At 46.1% G+C, this 23421-nt stretch overlaps 1 protein-coding gene across 3 annotated transcripts in view; it reads left to right on the plus strand.

Annotated features, from left to right (window-relative positions):
* The first annotated feature begins 9652 nt into the window (after positions 1-9652).
* The window catches only part of Ppfia1 (PTPRF interacting protein alpha 1), an 84550-nt gene continuing 70781 nt past the window's right edge, over positions 9653-23421 (plus strand). For all 3 annotated transcript variants that reach the window (XM_059264013.1, XM_059263998.1, XM_059264006.1), the window contains exons 1-2: positions 9653-9753; positions 10772-11035. In XM_059264013.1, the coding sequence (XP_059119996.1) occupies positions 10772-11035 (264 nt within the window). In that variant the 5' untranslated portion in view covers positions 9653-9753. The remainder of the gene's footprint in view (positions 9754-10771; positions 11036-23421) is intronic.

A 23421-nucleotide genomic window follows, 5' to 3' on the forward strand; every position in this document is an offset into this window, starting at 1 on the left:
GCTATACAGCTTCAGCCAGCCTCACACTTCACTGTCATCATCAGCGACTTCTGAAGTCTCCAAAAGGAGGATGGGATCCCACAACAACGATTCCACCTGGATTGTGGTATTGACACCAAGACAACAAACACCACCCAAAGATTGGGTTTGGACTACAAACTGCTTAGGACAATTTCAAGATGGCTAGCTGAGATGGTTCATCCTCACAAACTACTCTAGCTAAGACTTGAGACAAGCCCTGCATTTTCCTTGTACACAGAGATTAACAAGAAATGATACAACTAGCTCCCCCAGGACTTGACCATTATTCCAATGATTTTTTCAGGGTCCCCTAAAGATGCTGTCATCCCCAGACAGCTGGAAGTAATTTTAAGAACACAATGCCCATGTTCCCAAGAAGTGGGGTGGGTGGTTTTTGGTCATTTAGAGGATTACAGATATTTGCCATCATTTAGAGGGGTTGGTTACAAATTGTTATTGGTGATGATCAAAAAGCTGAACAAAGGAGATTAGAATTAGGGATCTCGTTCTAAAAAAAGGGGGAGGGTTATAGAAATAGGATAAAAGGGTAGATTATTGAATCTACTTTTAAACCGAAAAGCAACTACAAGTCTTAAATATTTTACATTGGTATGGATTTTTGTATATTGATACAAATTTGAAGTTATTTTTATTATATTGGATATATGTTTAAATACTCTTGTTTAAGATATTTTTGTATATTGATACAAATTTAAGTTTTTTTTTGTTAGAACCTACTGTACCTATGTTTCTGCTCTTGTTTAAGGTATTGCACCTATACAGCTTATTTAACAATCTAATATAAACTTACAGTCCTTGAAAGTTATTATTACAAACTATTTAAGATAATAAAGAAATGTAGATTAGTAGTTAGTCACATTAAAATCAACTGATAGTCATGTTAGGTATGTTTTCAAGGTCAAACAGAGATATATTCAGATAGACAAGTAGTCTTCAAACACTTCAGAGAGCTACAGAATATGGCATTTAAGATGTTTTAATAACATTGGGGTTTTTTTTTTTTGGTTTTTCGAGACAGGGTTTCTCTGTGTAGCTTTGCGCCTTTCCTGGAACTCACTTGGTAGCCCAGGCTGGCCTCGAACTCACAGAGATCCGCCTGGCTCTGCCTCCCGAGTGCTGGGATTAAAGGCGTGCGCCACCACCGCCCGGCCAACATTGGGTTTTATATGACAATGAGACATGTCTGCTCCTGGCAGCACCAATCTATTTCAGAGAAGATGATGGGCTTAGAAGAAACTCCATACTTTCTTTGTGGCAAAAGTTAGCCACTGGGCAGGGAACTGCCCTTGCCTCTACTGCTAATAGTATGGTGTTCAAATTGGACAAGCAGGACACAAAAGTAAGTGACTGCTGAACTTTGCCAAGATAGGGTGGGACAGTCCTTCAAAATTCTTGCTTCACAGAAAAGTCTGCAGGATATTATAGACCTGCAGGCCAAAGATGGATGCCCCAACATTGCAGAAGAACCTTGGGTGATGATTCAGGTAGCCAGCTGTTTCTGTCATTTCTTATTTTTGTATGTTGTTTACTTTGCACTTCTGTTTACTCAGGTAATATTATATTCTTCTCAGGTGTCTAATGGAGTTGAAGACTAGATAGTTATAGTTATAGTTTTCCTTGTTACCAGACTCAGAAACGAAACTCACAAAGAGTGTATAAAGTGTATAAGGTTGACAGACATAAAAAGATAGTTTTGGGTTGGTAATACACGTTAGGATGGAAAGCAAATTTGGTACAACACTTTGAACAAAATAGGATAGATAATGGAGTGTCTTCTCTAAATGTGTCAAATGCAAATGGACTGGACATTTTAATGTAATTCTTACATATATATTTGTATATAGTTATTGTATGTATTATATATGGTTTTAGTATGTTAAAATCTCCCTTTTTTTAGACAAAAAGGGGGAAATGTATGATATTTTATCAAATTCTGACAAAGCTTGCTTGGAGTTAGAGGGCAGAGTTAGCCACTAGCTGACCAAAATTAACCACAGAGGTTTTGGAAGACAGGACAGACAGCAGAGGAAGTAGTAAGGTGGGGGCAGAAAGGGATCTGGCTCTCTTTTGGAGGAAGGAATTGAGCCGGTAGGAAGGACTGGTGGCTTCTCTGCTTCTCTGATCTTTCATGCTCTTACCCCAATATCTGACTCCTGAATTTTTATTGATAAAGAATAATTAGAGTAATGCTTCGTAGGCAAATATTTCAGGGATACAAATATTTTTCAGTAGATTGTTCAAAAGTACCTTCAAATCAAAGTTGGCAACAAGGAGAGTGCTAACTGATTTATTTTTATGTTTTAAGGTGCTTGTCATGGAACCCAGGCCTCTGTTTGTTAAGCCAAGCACTCTAGCACTGAAAGGCCTCAATCCAAAGTTGCTTTCCTGTTGTTGTCAAATGTTTAGTGTCATAATTATCTTAAGTGCACAGTTTAGTTGCAGGAAGCACATTCAAGGTGTTGCCAGCCACCCTGGCCATCCAGAGCCCACTCTCTCTTAAACTCAATACCTAGCTGGGAATGATTTCAAATTTCTAATTCTCTTGCCTCTATCTGCAAAGTGCTGGAATTTCAGGTATTCATTACCACACCCTTGACCCCAGTTCCTTTTGTTACTTTTTAAAGATTTATTTATTTTTATTTTACATATAGAAGTGTTTGCTTATGTGTATATATGAGCGCTATATGTATGCAGTATCTTCAGAGGCCAGAAAAGGGTGTTCAACCCCCTGGAACTGGAGTAACTGATACTTGTGAGCTGCCATGTAGGTGTTGGGAATCAAATCTGGTCCTTTGCAAAAGCAGCCAGTGCTCTTTAAATCTTAAATGCTGGTTTCGCTCTAGTCCCTCTGTTATTTTTGTTTTGTTTTGTTTTGTTTTGTGTGTATGTGTGTGTGTGTGTGTGTGTGTGTGTGGTGGTTTTTTTTTTTTTTTTTTTTTTTGAGACAGTTTCTCTGTGTAGCTTTGGAGCCTGTCCTGGAACTTGCTCTGTAGACCAGGCTGGCCTTGAACTCAAAGAGATCTTCCTGCCTCTACCTCTGAGTGCCTGGCGTAAAGGTGTGTACTACTACCACCCAGCTCTGGTTCTTTTTTTAATGGTAAGTCTATTTTATCTGCATCACTGATGATGATGATGATGCCGCCGCCGCCGCCGCCGCCGCCGCCGCCGCCGCCGCCGCCGCCGCCGCCACCACCACCACCACCACCACCACCAGTGACAATAATAGCAACAATAGGCTACAGTGGCTGTTCAAATATGGAAACTTCCTTCTAATGTTCAGCACCCTGTAAGTTTGCTTTTTTTTTTTTTTTTTTTTTTTTTTTTTGAGACAGAGTTTCTGTATGTAACAGCCCTGGCTGTCCTGGAACTCACTTTGTAGACCACACTGGCCTATATATAAAACTCACAGAGATCTGCCTGCCTCTGCTTCCTGAGTGCTGGGATTAAAGGTATGTACTACCACACCCTGCTTAAGTTTGCTTATCTTTAGAACCCCACTCATTAGACTACTATGTTCCATATGCTAAGTGTATGGAATCATTAATACTTATTTCATTTGAAAGGATGACTTTCCCCTTGTTGAGGCAGGGCTGAGAGGGGGCACAACAATGCAATTCGCAACACAGGCAAGAGTGGCTGGTCCCTCCCCCATGTTTCCACCTTCTCCCAGAGTACTAGCTTTGCCTGCACGCTAGCGGACAGCAATTCCTGCCCTTAGACATGACTCCAGACTATGGTAAGGATTGGAGGCGGGCCTCCCCTGGACCAGCAACCTCTCTGTGTAGATTTAAAAATAATTTATTTTATTGTGTATCTGAGGGCAGGGTGGAGTGCCACAGTGTGCCTGTGAGGTCAGAGTGGGAGTCAGTTCTCTCCTACCATGTGGGTCCCAGGGGTCACGCTCAGATACTCAGGTGGCAAGCTCCTCTACCCACTGAGCCTTTTTGCCGACCCTCTGTCTTAGTTAGAGTTTCTATTGTTCTGAAGAGACACCATAACCACGGCAACTCTAATAAAGGAAAACATTTAATTGAGGTGGTGGCTTACAGTTTCAGAAGTTCAGTCCATTATCGCCATGGCAGGGAGCATGGCAGCATGCAGGCAGACATGGTGCTGGAGAAGGAGCTGCTACACGTTGACATACAGGCAACAGGAAGTAGACTGAGTACCATACTGAGCAAAGCTTGAGCAAAAGAGACCTCAAAGCCTACCCCTACAGTGACACACTTCCTCCAAGGCCACACCTACTTCAACAAGGCCACACCTTCTAATAGTGCCATCCCCTTTCTGGGCCATTTTCTTTCAAACCACCACACCCTCCATGTAGTTTTAATTATCTAGAAAAAAAAATGCAGTGCTATTTTCCTTTTTTTCTCAGTTTTTGCTTGAGTTATTGTTGCTATTTGGACTAGGTGGGGGAAAAGGGAATTTTCTGAGGTATGGTGGACAGAGAACAGGCAATACTGTTACTGATTTCTCACCTGGGTCCTTTTCTCCTCTCAGAAATGTGAGGCCGATAACAAGCAGTACTCATGGAGAGTGAATGAATTTTTTATTCTTTGGCTCAGGACAGGAGACGTGAAAGGTAAACTCAGCGGCCGGCTTCCAGGTTTGGGGAGTTGGAAGCTTGTGAGCCTAGCATGAATGTGGTGGCCTTAACCTTCAGTCCTCAACAAATAGAATAAAGGAAGGGGGGAGATGGGTCAATAAGAGGGGGTATGACATGGCACTGTTGGCTGCCATGACACTGGGGGAGCTCATTTAGCACCTTAGAGACAAGAACAATTAGGGCAGTGCTTTGGAGTGCGGCTAGTCAGGTCAACAGTGCAGAGTTAGGACAAGGCACCCATATCTTCCCTTTGTGCTCTCAAAATGGCTGCCACTAAACAGCCTTCAAAGAGGGTCCTAAAGAAGGAGGAAAGCGTAGAGCCCACAGGCTTTGTGCTACTCTCTTTTTGTCAGGAAAGACAATTCCAGAATACTCCATGTCGTTTACCTCACATCTCATTGATGAGAAGCAGCCACCCAGGCCAATTCCCAGGCTATAGGGCAAAGGGAAGCAAGATGCTAGCTGACTGACCTCAATTCTCACTCCCTTGGGCATGGAGAGTTGGCCAGTAGCCCGCCTGAGAAACCCCTAGCCTTGAGCACTTAACTCAGCCCTCCCAGCAATCTGAGATGGTCACCTCTGTTTTACAGACCAGGAACTTGAGGTTCAGAGGGGCCAAGCAACTTGCTCCAGAATACACAGCTATGGCCAAAAGAAGCAGAGGCGATACAGAACCTGGCCAACCAGCTCCAGCCTTTGCATATGTAACTACCTGGTGGAAAGGAAGTAATTTAGGTGGCCAGGCAGGGAGCCAGCTACAAGGGCCCCACCTTCACCGAATGTCACAGCGAACACCACAGTGTGGGATTCTAGTGTCATTATCTCCATCAGACAGATGGGGAGATTGGCACTGAGTGCAGGTTAGAGCCTTGCTCCTGGGTCAAGGTGAAGTTAAGAACTGGGATGGGCTGACACCTCTAAGAGGTTCAGCTACCTCTCTGGTCCCCGTAATGGGGGTGTTTTTATTAGACGGCTCTCTGCTGAACACAATACTAGCAAGCTGCACCAGGTGATGGCTTGCTTTCTTTCTAGATTAAATTTTTATTTAGTTAGGTGTGGTGGCACAAATTTTTAGTCCCACCACTTGGGAGGCAGAGGCAGGCAGATCTTTGAGTTCAAGGCCAGCTTAGTCTACAGAGTAAGTTCCAGGACAGCCAGAACTACACAGACAAACCTTGTCTCAAACCTGCCCCCTATTATTTAAATGTGTAGGTATGTTTTGTCTGCATGTATGCCTGTGTATCACATGTGTGCTCAGTATTCTTGGATGTCAGAAGAGGGCATCAAATGCCCTGGAATTGGAGTTGTACATGGTTGTGAGCTTCTATGTGGGTGCTGGGAATCCAACTCAGTCCTCTAGAAGAGCAGCTGGTGCTCTTAACCTCTGAGCTGTCTCTCCAGCCATGATGGCATGCTTTTCTAACATAAAGATACATGTAGGTGAGGCTAGTATGTTTCTTCCCTGCATCTGGCCCTATGCTGGGATCTGAGGATTATGTCAACTCATCGAGCCTTGAGGAGCAATGAGAGTCCCATTAGTGAGTGGCCCATGCTGTGAGGACTAGAGAACTCTCACTGTGCAGCAACAAGAATTTTGGTCACAGCTGGGTGTGGTGGTACACACCTTTAACCCCAGCACTTGGGAGGCAGAGCCTGGCAGATCTCTGTGAATTTGAGGCCAGCCTGGTCTACATAGTGAGTTCCAGGTCAGCCAGGGCTACACAGTGAGACTCTGTCTCAAGAAAAATGAGAGAGAGAGAGAGAGAGAGAGAGAGAGAGAGAGAGAGAGAGAGAGAAAGAAAAAAATGGCCACGGTCCTGTCTTGGATTCTACACTCATCTGCTGGAGGCATGGGATTCTCTAATCTCTCTAAGTGTCATATGTCTAGGAGTTGTGAGGAGGCATGCAGGATTCCTGGGATGTTGCTCTGCACATGTGACTTCCATGTGTGTATGTACACATGTATAGGTGTCATCCTCAGGAATGCCTTTCGCCTTGTTCTCTGGCTGGCCACAAGCCCCAGGGATCCTTGTGTCTCCACTCCTCAGGCTGGGATTACCTGGATGCACTGCCACGCCCAGGTTTTTGTGGGGGTTCTGGGGATGGATCTCATGTCCTCACCCTTGCTCAGCAAGCCCCTTACTGACTGAATTGCCTCTTTAGCCCCAAATTTGGTTTCATTATCACTCTGTCCAGAGGTATCTGTGTTCTCAGATCAGCCCAAACAGACCACATTCCCAACAAGGAAGAGCAGGCTTACCCTTGGGCAGGGTTTCAATAACTTGTGTAACCCAGGCAGAAGGAACCGCTCAGGACTCAAGACCCTCAGGCCATGGACCTTTTTGTTTTAGCAGCTCCTTGGACCTGCCTCCTCAGCTGTGGAATGAGAAGCCACATGATGGGTGTGGTGGTGGTGACTGGTTATCCTCAAACACTTGTGAGATTTATCAGGAGTTCAAGGCTAGCCTCTGCTACATAGTGAATTTTCAGCCAGCCTGGACTATATGAGACCTCTTCTTAAAAAAAGGGTGATGGAAGGGTGAAGCTGGAGAGATAGCTCAGTGGTTAAGGGCATTTGCTGCTCTTGCAGAGGACTCTAGTTCCATTACCCATACTTGAATGGTGGCTTGCAACTGTATGTAACTCTAGTTCCACAGGTTCCAAAGAACTCTTATGGCCTTTGCATGCATCAAACATGCACATAGTGCACATACATACATACATACATACAGGCAAACACCCAAACACGTGGAATAAAGATACATAAAAAGAGGGGCCCAAGGCGATAGCATGTGTGATAGCACATGCCTGTCATCCCAGCACTCGTGAGGCAGAGACAGAAGCCTGGAGAGTTGCACACTAGTCTGTCTCAAAGAGCCCTTGCCTCTTAAATAAAATGCAGGCCAATGAGATGGTTCAGCAGGTAAGAACACTTGCTACCAAATCTGATGACCTGAGTTTGACCCTTGGGACCCAACTGGTGGGAAGAGGGAAATGAATCCTGCATGTTGTCCTCTGGCCTCTATGCATGTTGTATCATGTACCTGTGCAGACATATCAGACATATAGATAACACCCATCACAGACAAATACATGTGATAAAAATTCAAACAAACAAAACACTGTGAATGCCAGTGACATCTCTATGATCCAGAGGGGCAATGGCCCTGCAGCCTCTGTTCTTCACAGCCGTCTCTGTTGATTTGTGGTCTGTAGTAATGGGTGCAAATCAGCAGGGACCAGGATTTCCACAGCCCAAAAGCCTGGGGAAGAACCTCTGAGCATCAGGGACCAGCTGGATGGCATCTCCTCTGTGCAGCTCCATCAAGACCCCAGTTTCCTCTGTGGTCACACCTCACCACTCACACATTATGTGAAGCATGCACGGCTTGCTGCAGCAGCTAAGTCTCTCAGCTTGTGGAACTCGTTGGAGAAGCGTTATTTTCTTTAGCTTTCAGCCATGCCAGCTTCACATATGCATGAATGTGGGAGGGGACGGAGTGCAATGTGCCCTGATGAACTGCATTTGGTACTGGGCCAATTTCTTAGGAGACGGATGCATCAGCAGGATCTCTGGGGATAAATGTGTATTTTCTCAAATCCAAACCCAAGATCAAGGCAACTGAGGACTTGTGTGCAGTGGCTGATGGTACTGGGAGAGCCCCTCAGAGAACTTAATGCTCCTATTTATAATCTGTTTTTTCGAGACAGGGTCTCACTATATAAGCCAGACTAACTTTAAACTCAGAGATCTGCCTGGCTCTGCTTTCTGAGTGCTAGGATTTAAGGTGTGCACCACCATGCCTGGGCCACAACTTGATTTTTAAATTAATTATTGATCTCTTGAGATAGGGATCTGGCCATGTAACCCTGACTGGCTTGGTTTTCTCTATGTAGCTCAGGATAGTTGACAGTCCTTCTGCCTTGGCCTTCAGAAAACTTCATTGGCTTTTCAGTTGCGGTTAATTTTTTTCTTTTTCGTTTTCTTTCTTTCTTTCTTTCTTTCTTTCTTTCTTTCTTTCTTTCTTTCTTTCTTTCTTTCTTTTTTTTTTTTTTTTCCAGATAAGATTTCACTAACCCTGGCTGGTCTGGAACTCAGTACGTAGACTAGGCTGGCCTTGACGTCACAGAGATCTGCCTGCCTCTGCTTCCTGAGTGCTGGGAATAAAGGTGTGCAGTATCAAGGACAGCTGGCTTTTTATTTTCATGTGGATTCTGGGAGTGGAACTCAGGTTCTCATACTTGCAAGGATGGCTGAGTCCTTACATTTTTTTGTTTGCATGCATGGGAGTCACGAGACGTGTGTAGGTCAGAGGACAACATTCAGGACCATGTGGGTTCCAAGGATCTAATGCAGGTCTTCTGGGTCCTGGAGATCAAACTCGGTCGTCAGGGTTGATGGCAGTCGCCTTTGTTTGTGTTTTAGAGACAGGTCCTCCAAGTTGAGGCAATCCTCCTGCCTCAGACTTCCGAAGTCTAGGCCTACAGGCGCGAGGCAGGCACCTTGCCAGGTCTGTCAGCACTTTTTGGTTCTGCAGGTGGCCGGCGCTACTCCGAGATTCAGCAGGAGTCTTGGGTCTGAGAGTGGGCACTAGGGTGACGTTGGCTTTCGGGTGACGTCAGCGCACGCGCTGGAGTGACAGCAGGGAAAGCAGGACGGCAAGCTGCCAACACCTGCCAGAGCTCTTTACCTGTGGCGCCACAGGCCGCCCTGCCTGGGCGGAGCTTGGCCTTGCTGGGGGGCGGAGTGGAGGGCGTGGCTAAAGAGAGAAATAGCCAATTGGCGTTCGGGAAAGGCCGCCCGCCCACTACCGAGGAGCTGACGCATGCGCATAGCCCCGCGGCCGACCTCTCCCTCAGGGGGCGGTGCTGACGCTCGCGCCGACGCGCCGGACGTCGGGCACGTTGACGCCGGCGACGCGCCGGGCCCGGTCCTCTGCGCTCGCCAGTGTCCCGCAGCGGCGGGCCGGCCTTCGTGACGAGCGGGGCGGCGGGCCCGGGGGCCGGGCGAGGACGCAGCCGAGGGGCTGCGTGGGTCGGCCCGCAGTCGGCCGCCGCCCGAAGGCTGCCGCGTAGCCCCGGAGCCGCGCCCGCCGGCCAAGGTGAGGGCGGGCGGAGCGGGCCGCGCAGAGTGGCGGGCCGGGGTCGGTGGGGCCGGGTCGGCGGGGTCAGCGGGCGGGGGTCAGCGGAGTCAGCAAGCTTGGGGTTAGCTTGGTCGAGCCGGGGTCAGCCAAGCCCGGTTGATATCACTTAGGTCCGAGTCACCTTAAGTTGGCCAGGGTCAGCGGGGTTGGGGGTAGTGAGGCTGGGGTCAATTGAACCAGGCAGGGCCAACGGGGTCCTGGTCGGCAGGATCATCCCGGCATGGTCAGATGCACCTGCAGTGCATCCCCTTCATCCCTCGCCCTGTGCCCTGGCAATCTCTAGTGCCATCTCACCTTTCCCTTCTCCTTTCTTACCTAGCCTTGCTGTCCCGACTTCCTAGATTCTCAGTGTGGAAACTCTGTTCCTTGCCCCCCTCTTTGGCTGTAAACTTATGTAAGTTAGCTTGGCTGACCAACCGTTGCACAGCAGCAGGCCTTTGCAAAAACACCTCTGTCCAGGCCTTAAAGAGCCAATCCAGTTGCTTTTTCCGCTGCTCACCAAATATCCAGCCCCACAAGTCAGGGAGCCCGGCAGTCCTTCCGAGGAGCTGACTGCACACATTCCTGGAAGATGCTTTGGTCCGTTGCGCTGGTGCTCATCAGTTCTCAGTCTTCTTCTGTGGTTGAGGGAATATGTTTTGAATCTCTCTTCCTGGGGAAGAACACAATAAGTTAACAGAAGCCCACTGTCTTCAGCTGTTGAGAGTGCAGGTTTTCAATAAACTCCACTGGTTTGGCCTGGGTGGGAGAGGTGAGCATTCCAGCTCCCCTTCCTCTTGAGTCTGTAGTATCCCCCGTCTGTTCTTCCTGTTGGTCTGTGCATGCTACTTCCCAGAATGTGTGCATCCAAAGTGGAGCAGCTCTGACAGTGTGGGGCTGTCAGCCTTTTGGCTCATCAGCCACAGGTGGTGCGCAGAAAGCTGCAGGTTTGTGTTCCGCACCTACTGACTGTTGTCTGCATTTTTCCTGTTTCAAGATGATGTGCGAGGTGATGCCGACCATTAGTGAAGCAGAAGGCCCCCCAGGAGGAGGTGGGAGCCATGGGTCAGGCTCCCCTTCACAGCCAGACGCTGATTCACATTTTGAGCAGCTCATGGTCTCCATGCTGGAGGAACGAGACCGCCTTCTGGATACACTGAGAGAGACACAAGAAACATTGGCATTAACCCAGGGGAAATTGCACGAGGTTGGTCATGAAAGAGATTCCTTGCAGAGGCAGCTCAACACTGCACTTCCACAGGTATGCTAACCAACCAAACTGTAACCAAGGTGTCTGTCACTAAATGTCTGTGGGATGATCTTGTTAATGTGTTAGCTTGCTGGCTGTTTTGTGTAACCACTTAGGAAATGATGTTTGTGGGGTTTTCTAAGAACAGGTAAAATTCCCAGGAATTCAGCTTGGGAATAAATGGGTATTCTCCAAAGCTATGTGAACACAGTGCTGTACTATCGTGCCTCTTTGGGTAACTGCCTAGATTTGGGAAAGTGTTTCAAAGTTGTGTTTTTTTTGTTGCTGTTTTGGTTTGGTTTTTGAGGCAGTTTCTCTGTGTAGCCTAAGTTGTCCTGGAACTCATTCTGTAGACCAGATGGGCCTCAAACTCAGAGATCCGCCTGCCTCTGCCTTCCAAGTGCTGTGTTTAAAGGCGTGCACCACCAGCACCTGGCTATGCTTCAAAGTTTTTGACAGGGGGCTGTGAAGCAGTTGAGCTGTGTTGAGTTTCCTGTTGTGTCTTAGACTTGTCTTTCCCTGCTGTGGACCAGTGAGGAGTGAATCTCAGGAATTTCGTGTCTTTTACCCCTGGTTTATGTCTTATGGATTTCCAATTTCCCGGGGGGGGGGGAATCTTGTGGATAAATAGGACTGATCTCATTGGTAAAGTCTTCACAGGCTTTCTTGAGAACATCCATGAGGTTTAATGAAACTTTGTTTCAGGGGAGAAAAGATTGAACTTTGAATCCCAAGGCTCCTCTTCGTGGGCAGGTGAGACTTTCAAGCTTGAAACACCTTGTGTGTCTTTAGTATCACATCTGGACTGGTGTGCTAGAGCCTTCTCTTCCGGAGTCAGTGGTAGGGGAAGGAGAAAGCTCGATAGCCAGCAAAGCCCAAGGTGAAAGGCCTATGGAGCAGGGGCTGCTTAGCTTTGTGCTGACAAGCCCAATTTGCTCATCATGAAGGGTATCTTCATGGTGCTCAAGGAAGCTGCACTTACGCTCTCACGGTGGGTCTGCAGAGATGAGTGTGCAAGTGAATAATCACTGCCTTGATGCATCTTTGGCTGTAGTCAGTTCTGTAAGATTGGACTAAACGTTTGAATGTCCTTTTTAGAAACAATAATTTTGTGTTAGTGTTGTGTACTGAGAGTTTTTGTTTGGGGGCTAGAGAATAATTTCTTCCTGGAGTCTTCAGAAGTAGTGGGTTAATTAGGTCAGATTTTGTTGCCACATGCTGAAGAGGCTTTCAAGATGCTCTGAGTTCCACTTGCTCTGCTTTGCAGTTGTGTTTGTTGCAGCTCAGGTCTGTGTGTAGCAATGTTTGGCCAACACTTAGGTTTTTGGAAAGAACAGGCACTGGGGACACAGGACTGACCGGTGTTGTGGGCAGTGGGTTTCAGGCAGCAAGTGTTGCATTTGCTAGGGGGTGCTTGCTGGCTGCTGCTCTATACTGCCTCATTGAATTAGGACTTGCTGGTGCCCACAGTTATGTCAGAGCCTAGTGTCATAGAGTAAACTTAGTTCAGACCATTCTCTTCCTGGAATCAGGGTCCTCTGGTGGCTAAACATGTGACCAGACAGGCATCTGTGTCCAGTCAGTGTACTTAAACTGGAACATGCATGAGGACCTACAAGTCACAAGTGTGTGCCTCAGCCAGCTGTTCAGTTATGCTCGTGGAGCTGTGCTTGGATCAAGAGATGGACAGGACCATACCTCCTATGAAAACCCCTTCCTACTGCCTGCAATCAGTGACTGTCCGCCATTCTAATTGGGCCAGCTCTTCACTATTGATTCCTTTGCATATGCTTAACTTTCTATAGGAAATCTGCATGTTTTGTTTTGACTCTTCCCAGGACTCTGCGAGACCCACCTTTGCTTTCTCTAAAGTGTGCTGTGTAGATGGGTCCTACTTGTTCTTGTTGCAGTCAAGACCCCTGAGGCTGCCACTGGTCTTAAACTTCCCAGGCTGCATTTACATTTGGGGAGGTGCAGAACTGGATGTGTGTGTTTCTGCTGGAGTATTCTAAGGAGTGGAATTGTAGTGACAGCAGCCTCAGGAATTGCTGCCAAAAGTGGCTATGGTGACAGTTGGTACAACCACACTGCCACCAGCAGTATGAGAGCCGTTGTTATATGCTCCAAAGTTCCATGTGGAGAGGTGGCTTCCTGACTGCAGCCGCCTACAGCGCAGAGACTCTTTTTTCTGTTTGTTGATTGGATTGTCTGTTTCTATTTTTGTTTTGTTTGTTTGTTTGTTTTTTGTTTTGGTTTTCCGTGACAGGGTTTCTCTATGTAGCTTTGTGCCTTTCCTGGAACTCACACTGTAGTTTAGGCCGGCCTCGAACTCACAGAGATCCGCCTGGCTCTGCCTCCCGAGTGCTGGGATTAAAGGCGTGTGCCACCACCGCCTGACTTGGATTGTCTGTTTCTAATTTGAAGTTCTTTATACATTCTGAGAGCATAGATGTATAGAAGAATTTTGTTTGTTTTGGGACAGGGTCTTTCTACATAGCCCTGGCTGTCCTGGAACTCTCCTATGTAAGGCTGGCCCCAAACTCACAGAAATTGGCCTGCCTAGGCCACCTAAGTGCTGGAAATAAGGGCATGCACAACCATGCCTGGCTAGATGATTTTTTTAATTGGTTTTTTTTTGTGTGTGTGTGTGTATGTGTATAGGTTCATGTGTGTTCCTGTATGTGCATATGTTTGTATGCAGGTGCTCATACACATCTGCACATCTGTGTTGAAGCCAGAGTTGGATGTTGGGTGTCTTCCTTGACTGCTCTCAACCTTACTAGTTTTTTAGTATTTATTTTATCTTCTATGTGTGTGTGCCTGAATGTATGTATGTGTGTGCAGGAACCTGCAGAGATAAGAAGCATTGGATTCTCTGGAGTTGGAGTTTCAGACAGTTGTGAACTACCTTGTGGGTGGTGGAAACTGAACCTGGTCCTCTGCAAGAGCAGCAGGTGCTCTTACCCATATGCTTAGCCATCTTTCCATCCTTTGTCTACTTTACAGGCATAGCTGCCACACCTGGCTTTTACTTGGGTGATTGTGTACTTTACCCACTGAGCCATCTTCCCAGCCTGAAAGGTTGTTTTTATACTCTTGTGTTTGCCTTTTCACTTTGTAGTATTGCATATATATGTAGACACAGATGTTCACAGACATTCATATATACAGATCTTGCCATGTATTCCAGGCTAACCTACAACTTTGATAATCCTGCCTCAGACTCTTGAGTGCTGGAATTTCAGGTGCCTACCATGTCCAGCTCAGTAGTATCTTTTTTGTTTGTTTGTTTTTGTTTTGTTGTTTTGGAGATGGGGTTTCTCTGTGTAGTTTTGGTGCCTGTCCTGGATCTCGCTCTGTAGACCAGGCTGGTCTCGAACTCATAGAGATCCTCCTGGCTCTGCCTCCCGAGTGCTGGGATTAAAGGCGTGCGCCACCACCGCCCGGGTAGTAGTATCTTTTTATGAGGAAAAGTTTTAAATTTTAATGTAGTTCAATGGTTGATTTCCCCCCACCCGCAGAATATTTATTTTTGGTTGTTAGTCTGTCCTTTAACAGCTGAGCCATCTCTTCAGCCCAAGAATATTTAATGTAGGGGCTAGAGAGATGGTTCAATGGTTAAGAGCATTAGCTGCTATTCCAGAGGACCTGGGTTCAAATCCCAGCACTCACATAGAAGCTCATGACTTTCTATAACTCCAGTTCCAGGAGATCTGATGCCCTCCTCTGGCCTTCAAGGACACCAGGCACACAGGTGGTACATAGACATACATACAGGCAAAATATCCATACACATAGAAATAAGTAATTAAAAAAAAAGAGCCGGGTGGTGGTGGCGCACACCTTTAATCCCAGCATTTGGGAGGCAGAGCCAGGTGGATCTCTGTGAGTTCGAGGCCAGCCTGGTCTACAGAGTGAGGTCCAGGACAGGCTCCAGAGAAACCCTGCCCCGAAAAAAAAAAAACAAAAACAAAAAATAAAACAAACAAACAATAAATAAATAAATTAAAAATTAAAAAAAATATTTCATGTAGGCCAGGCTGGTGGTGTACATCTTTAATCCCAGCACTCAGGAAACAGAGGCAGGTGAGTCTGTGAGTCTGAGGCCAGTCTATGTAGTGAGTTCCAGGCTAGTCAAGGCTGCCTAGTGAACTCTCTCTCAAAACAAAACAAAACAAAAAAACCCAAAGTAATATATACTGTGTCCTGATGAGGAAACTGCTAGTCTTGGGCTGGGGTATGTCTCAGTGATAGAGTGATGGAGTGGATGGGTGGCTCTTTTTGCTCTATCTTTGCTATTTTTGCACAAATACCAGTGTCTGGATGACTACAGATGTTGTCTTGAGATCTGATTTTTAAGTTCTTTTTCTTTGTTCTTTAAGATTTTCTTAATCCGGCTCATGAAATCTGCTTGGGCCAGAGAGAAGCTTGGTGGGTTAAAGTGCTTGCCTCCCAAGCCCAATAACCTGGTTTTGGAACCCATGGTGAAAGGAGAGAAAAAATTCCTGAAAACTATCATCTGACCTCTAAGTGTATGCCAAAACACACGCACATGCACACACACACACACACACACACACACACACGGGTGTGTGCACACACATACATGTTCATTCAGTCTTCTTGACAGACTACACAAGACGCACTGGGGTTTTAACTTTGAACATGTCTAATATGTGGGGCTGGTGTCTTTTCAGCATTGTTCTAATCTATAGACATAAACCAGCTTCATAATTATTTATTGCTAGTGTATTGAGATAGAACTGGCTTAAAAAAATACTGTCTTGAACTTTTTTTTTTTATGTCTATGGTTTTGCCTGCATGGATGTCTGTGCACTTCATGTATGCAGTGCCCCTAGAGGCCAGAAAAGATGTTAGATTCCTTGGGGTTGGAGTTGTATACAGTTGTGAGCCACTATGTGGGTGCTGGGGATTGAACCTAGGTCCTCTGGAAGAGTAGACAAGTTCTCTTTAACTGCTGAGCCATCTTTCTAGCCCCTAAATAGAACTGGCTTTTGCTTCTTCTTCTTCCTCCTCTTTTTTTCTTTCAAACTTGTGATTTTCCTGCCCTAGCCTCCTAACTTTTAAAATTTGGAATCCTAGGGACAATTCCTAACTTGATTTTATTTGTTATTATTGTACTTTGAGGGTTGTATTCATGAGGGAAACTGACCTGTGTGGTCACCTTCTTGTGCCCCTGTGAGTGGACTGAGCTGTAGGGTAGTAGACCAGTGGGGTCACCTTTTGTACCCCTGTAGGTTTTGGTGTAGAGGTTGGATTGTTTTCATGAACAAGATGGGCAGTGTTTTGTGGTGTTCTGTCTCATGGAAGACTTCCTGTGAAGGTGATGGTTTCCACCCTAATTGTTAGAAGTTCATTGGGAACACCACACAGCACAGTATTTTCCTAATGAGAAGGAGAAACTTCCAAGTCAGTTTTGTGGTAGAATCCGATTTTTTTCTCATGTATGTGTTTAGGCTTAGCTTTTACTTCCTGAGGATTTGGGACCACACTTGCTAGCTTTGGCGATAAAGGAGAAACAAGGTCTTGCTGTGCAGCTCAGGCTGGCCACGAACCCACCATCCTCTTGTTTTAGCTTCCTAGGGGAAGGGATTACAGGTGTGCACCACCACCCCTCCTGACCTCACCTTCCCACTCCCCCTTTTAAGATAGCATCTTGCTGTGTATTTTTGGCTGTTCTGGAACTCAATATGTAGGCCAGACTGGCCTTGAACTCATAAAGATCTTCCTGCCTCTGCTTCCGGAGTACTGAGATTAAAGGCATACGCCGCCATACCACCCCTCATCCCCACCCCCATCTTTCTTTAGCCCAGGCTTGCTTGAAACTAACAGTTCTCTTGCCTTAGACTGCCAAGTGCTGGAATTACAGGCATGTGCCACATCCAGCCTCAGTGGTGCATTTTGTTGCTCTTTACCCCTTGCTTTCCCATGTTTCTGTAAGGGGCTATTTTCTTTTTCTTATAGAAATCCATCTCTAAGAATCCCCCCCCCAGTGTGTGTGTGTGTGTGTGTGTGTGTGTGTGTGTGTGTGTGTGTGTATATATGTATGTGCACACTCATACGCCTATCTGTGTGCATGTAGAGGCCCAAGAACAACCTCAGCTATAGTTTCTCAGGCACCATTCACCTTATTTTTGAGCCAGGGTCTCTCACTGACCTGGAACTCACCAATTCGTCCAGTCTGGCTGCCTTGGAGCTCTGAAGATCCACCTCACTCCACCTTGCTTCACATCCCCAGCACTCCCCTCCACAGCACCCCCCCCAAACCATGCCTGGCTTTTTTTTTTTGCATGGGTTTTGGGACTGGAACTCAGGTCTTCATTTTTGTAAGGCAATCGCTGTACCACCTGAGCTACCTCCTCAGCCTTTCTGATGTCTCTTTTGAGTTTTTGCCTTCCTTTGGCATCAGCAGGATCTCTGTTTTCTTTGTTTTGGGTAGCTGGAGTCTTTAGTGGGTTTAGGAGGAAGCTTTTTGCCTATCAGCTCTAATGTGTTCCTTGTCTTCAGCCACCCCAAGGGCCTGCGCTCACTCTGTAAATGCCCTCGGGCTTTACACCATCTCACCTGTCTTACACCCCTTTGCTTATTCTTCATATATTCTCCGGCCTGTCTGGATATTGCTTACTGACCTTACTTCCTGCCTGCTCTTTCATCTCCCGCTGTATTGAATCTGCTGTTTTAGCTACTATATATCATTTTCAGTTTTAGTGTCTGTGGTGATAGGATTTGTGTTGATTGTACGTGCTATGTTGGTGTTGGCGGCTGAATTCAGGTCCTTGTGCTTGTGTGGTAGCAAATGAGCATGTCCTTGGCCCTTACATCTGTGATTGTTTTAAGTAGTCTGCTTCTGTGGTGATTTATTTATTTATTTTTAATTTTCCTGTTGCCTAGTATAATTTCAAGGTGTCAGGGATGTAGCTTAGTTGGTAATGTACCTACATATGCAAGGTCCTGTCAGTTACACTTTGAATCTCAGCTTTTCTAGTGTTTGGTGCTGAGAGCTGAGACTGCTCATGCCTTAATGGGGAGCAGGGGAGCAGATGGTACACTCTTGCTACCCACAGCGGAGGTCATGGTGAGCATGTCCGTCATCATCTGATACCTCAGCAGGCCTGGGCACTCCTGTTAACTTTCTAATCAGAGTCCCGAGGTACAGGGCCCTGCCTGGCCACTTAGCTGTGGAAAGAATGCAGCCTCTGGTTCCTCAGCTGCTCTGTTGGCTACTGTGCAGGGTGTCTCCATCCTTCCAAGTCTGCCCCCACACGGCAGGCAGGCCAGGGGAGGGCTGCGTTGCCAAAGGTGACAGTGGGGAGGTAAAAGGCTGCGTGAGGCTCATTCTTTGAGTTAATTTTCTTTGTCATTCCAAAGAGAATACCACTTTTAGGGTTTGCTCCAATCTTAAAGTTTCAGCTGTATTTTCAGTGTGGGTTTTAGTTCATTTTTACTTTTCCACAAATACTCAAAAGTTTAATATGCAGAGTTGAAAAATCTCTTGCATATTTTTTTTTTGTTTTTGTTTTCTCAAGACAGGGTTTCTCTGTGTAGTTTTGGTGCCTGTCCTGGATCTTACTCTGTAGACCAGGCTGGCCTTGAACTCACAGAGATCCTCCTGGCTCTGCCTCCTGAGTGCTGGGATTAAAGGCAAGAGCCACCACCGCCCGGCCTCTTGCATTGTTTTAAGATTTTTTTTTTTTTTAATATGTATGGCTGTTTTGTCTGCATGTGTGTTTATGCATCATGTGTATGCAGAGTCTGGTAGAGCTGAGAACACGGTAAGGAAAACAGTGTTAAAGTCACAGCTCTGTGGACAGGACAGTAGCCTTTAGGGTAAGCTGGTGACAGTGTAGAGTGCTGTAGGGCTGGAAAGGACCAAGCTTGTTCAGCAGGTGTTTTGTCTCAGGCTAGAATCATAGAAAGTAGGGCAGTTAGAGAAGAAGCAGTCAGTGTCACAGCCCTAGAGGGGTTGCCCTATAGACTGAAAGGGGAGTAGATAAAGCCAGCCTTAGGGAGGGGTGGTTTGCAGCAAGGGGCAAGGATGCTCTGAAACATCCCACAGTGGAGCTCCCCAAGGCTTACCTGTCTTCAAACATGGGTTGCACTGACGGGCCTGGGTATGGAGGCCCAGGAGCCTTACTGAAGACTGGTTGAGTTGTGTGTGAGTTGGCCGCAGTGCTGTTAGAGCTTGGTGCTGAGGAGCCACATTAGGCCCAGGTGCCCTGAGAAACAGTTGGGGAGTCAGCTGCACCTGGGACTGAGGTAGTGTTCTACATGTGTAAGAGTTGACATCTGTCAAGGTGCCGAGCTTGTAGGGGGGTTAGGGGGTAGGATTAATGGACAGTCATGGGAGCCGCTGGTTAGATGGCAGTCCTTCCTGCTGTAGTAGACATGCATGCCCTCTGCCTCCATAGGCCGGAATCCACTCGGTCAGGGTACACATACACAGTGTTTCCCTGTCACATACAGCTTATGTGTGTCTACCCAGGTCGTGTTCCAGTGTTGAGTGTTCAGTGTGCAGTGAGCGCCACATTGTTGTGTGAAGTGGGGAAGAGAAACTCATATAGTGCTGTTTGAACTCATATAGGTTCGATGCAGGGCTGAAGCCTCTGGGGAACATTGTTATGCTTATCTGTGATTTGAGGGGCAGAGTGTAGAAGGTGGCTTTCTGACTCTTCACTGTCATCTTGTCATTTGTGACCTGAGTGCCATGTTCATATGCCTACTTGGGAGGATTTTAGGCTCTTTTTCTTTTTTCTTTTTTTCTCTTGTTATACATGATCCAGGCAAGTGGCAAGGGCTCCGCCACCCAGCCACAGCCTCAGTCCTAGGCTTCTTGAACTTTCAAATGCCATCTGCTCCTGTGAATGGAGCTGCTTCCTGCCCACTGTGAAGGTTAGACACTTTGAAGATGGCTATGCTGTTTCTCTTCAGTAGCCTCTTCCTGCTGGGCTCCTGAGGCAGGTGCTCGTCTTCAAGACACTCAGGGTGTGGTCTGGACCCTTCTGTAGCCATTAGACTCAGCTAGCTGCTGTTCTATAACTTCCTGCCAAGACCATATAGCCTCTGATACACTAGCTGAGGGTGACCTTAAACTGGGATTATAGGCATGTACCACCACATACAGTTTATGTGCTACTGGGGATGGACTAAGAGGTTTTATGCATGTAAGCATTCTACCAAGTAAGCCCCAGCCCCAGCCCCATGTCATGGTCTTTCTAAATGTCAGCCCTTCGGATCTCCCTTGACCTCAAGCTAAAGCTGAATCTCAGAGCTACATGTCACCTTCCTGACTACCTGGACTGGCCACTTGCAGGGACTACCTACCTCTGCTAACTCCCACCTGTGGATCAGGCCTGCCCTGAAGATCTTGTTGTCTGGCAGCTTCTTGGGGGTATCCCCCACCCCCAGGCCTTTCCTGCCCTGGCTTCTGTCTGCCAGCTCTGCTCAGGCAATGGGAAACAGTTTTTGGAGAGCCAGTTTTGCTGCCTTTAAAGATTTTCCAAAATATTGATGTTCCCGTTAGAATGCAGCTCAGTGGTAGAGGGCTTTCCTAGCATGTGTGAGGTCCTAGCTTCCCTCCCCAGCCTACAAAACAAACTAGTAACAGAAATGCCACATTCTGGCTTCTGCTAAATTGACAGCTCCTTTTGGTTGAGACAGGGTCTCATGTAGCTCAGGCTGGGCTCAAACTTGCTCAAATTCTCCAGTTTGGCTCCTGTGTCCCTGTGCCAAGACACCATTAGTTTGGAGTGTTTAATTGCTTTCTGGCAAAAAAACATGTCCCAGGCTTGCTTACTACTTTCCTGCTTGGTAGCAAATCTTTCTTTTAGAGCCCTAGTTTCTTTTAGCAGGAAATAATACTTGGAAGTTACTATCTTGGGACTGTGCTCTTTGTAACTAACCACAATCTAGTGGGGAAAGCTGGATATAGTTGCGGATGTCTGTAATCCCAGCACTTTGGAGGTGGAAGTGGAAGGATCCAAAGTTCAGTCGCCTTGGCTACATAGGGAGTTTGGGTCAGCCTAGGCTATATGCGACCCTGTTTAAAAAGTGAAACAAACCAAAAACTATGTATACATAAAATAAATAGTTTCATTAATTAAAAGTAATTTAGTAACCTTTTGAATGAAGGGTATTTTTTGTTTTCTTTGAGATAATTCTCTCAAGCCTATGAACTCTAGTTAGTCTTCCAGCTTCAGCTTCCTGAGTACTGTGGTTACAGGTGTACACTACTACACCTGGCTAATGGAGGATTTCTTACCACTTTTGGGGAGAATTGAGAATAAATACATCTTTTTTTTTTTTTTTTTTTTTTTTTTTGGTTTTTCGAGACAGGGTTTTTCTGTGTAGTTTTGGTGCCTGTCCTGGATTTCGCTCTGTAGACCAGACTGGCCTTGAACTCACAGAGATCCACCTGGCTCTGCTTCCCAGTGCTGGGATTAAAGGCGTGTGCCACCGCTGTTTGGCGAGAATAAGAATGTACTTTACACTCTTAGAAGAATCACAGGGGCTTCAAACATGACTCAATGGGTAAAGAGGCCTGCGGCCAAGGCTAACAACCTGATTTCAATCCCAGGGAACGTATATGGTAGTTGTCCACTGACCTTCACACAGAATAAAAATGAAAATTTAAAGTAAAAAAAAAAAAAAAAAGAATGTGCAATTAATAGCTGGGCAGTGGTGGCACACGCCTTTAATCCCAGCATTCCAGAGGCAGAGGTAGGTGGAGTTCTGTGAATCTGAGGCCAGCCTGGTCTACAGAGCTAGTTCCAGGACAGAGAAAACCTGTCTTGAAAAAACCAAAAAAAAAAAAAAAGATTTTTTTTTAAACCTTTCCCCTAAATACTGGGTTTTAAAGTAATTTGATTTAGCATTGCCACACCAACAAAATAATTATATATTTGATACATAGTTAACTGTATTTATTCTTACTTATTAAAAAATTATAGTTATTGATTGATCATGTGTGTGAATCAGAGGACAACTTTTTGGGTTCAGCTGTCCCCATCGTGAGTTCTGGGGATCAAATGCAGGTTATTAGGCTTGGCAGCAAGTACCCACTCACTGAGCCATTTCCCCAGCTCCATTTATTATTTTTGTTTGTTTGTTTTTTGAGACAGGGTTTCTCTGTGTAGCTCTTACTGTTGTGGAACTCACTATGTAGACCAGTCTGGCCTTGAACTCTCAGGGATCCACCTGCCTCTGCCTCCTGAGTGTTGGGGTTATGGTGTGTACTACTACTCCTGGCTCCATTTACAAATTTATAATAGGGTCTTTCTGTGTTGCTTAGAGTCATCTGAAACTTCTGAACTCAAGATTCTCCTGTCTCTGTCTCCAAAGTGTTAGAACTCCATATGTAGATCAGACTCCTTTGGAATTCACAGAGATCTGTGTCTATCTCCTAAATGCTATGATTAAAGGCATGTAACCACCATACTTGGCTTTTTTTTTTTTAAATAGTTATTTTGCCAGTTATTGGTGTCAGATACCCTGGAACTGGAATTACATTCAGTTGTAAGATGCCATGCTGGGTGCTGGGAATTGAACTCCAGTCCTGTGGAAGAGTAGTCAGTGCTCTTAATGGCTGAGCCATCTCTCTAGCTCCTTTAATTATTATTCTTAATTATGTGTATGTGTGTTGTTGTGTAAGTATGTGTATGTGTGTGCAGGTGCTTATAGAGGCGAGAGGAGTTGGATCTCTTGAAGCTGGAGCTACAGGTGTTTGGGAGCACTTGATGTGGGTGCCAGGAATTGAACTCTGGTCCTCTGGTAGAGCAGTGCATGCTCTTAAATCACTGAACCATCTCTCTAGTCCCTATTGTTTTTTTTTTTTTTTTTTTTTTTTTTTTGAGACAGGGTCTCTCTATATAGCTCTGGCTGTTCTGGGACTCACTATGTAGAACAGGCTGACCTCAAACTTAGATCTGCCTGTCTCTGCCTCCTGAGTGCTGGAATTAAAGGCATGCGCTACCATATCTGGCTCTACAATCTTAACATTTTCTGTGTTCAAAAGTCCAGTCTCTTCTGAGACACAAGGCAGTTGTTTAACATGAGCCCTTCTAAAGTCAAAAAGTAAGTGATGAAATAGATTTCTAGTATGCAGCAGTGCAGGGTAAACATTCCTGTTCTAAAAGGGAGGAGCGGGGATGACAAAGAAGGACCATGTAGATAAGCAGCAGGTCCTGCAGGTCTATAGCACTTGATGGACTCAGGGCATCAGTAGCCTTGGTGACTGCCCCTGCGTCTACTGCCTATAACGCTTGTCTTGGTGAGCTGCATGTTGCCTGCAGCTTTCTCAGCAGATATCCTGCAGTCCTGCTGTTTCCAGCATCCTGGGATGTCCACTGCAATGCAGCCATCATCTTCACAACTGTTCTTTG

The sequence above is a fragment of the Peromyscus eremicus genome, chromosome 1, assembly GCF_949786415.1.
Source record: "Peromyscus eremicus chromosome 1, PerEre_H2_v1, whole genome shotgun sequence".
Lineage (NCBI taxonomy): Eukaryota > Metazoa > Chordata > Mammalia > Rodentia > Cricetidae > Peromyscus > Peromyscus eremicus.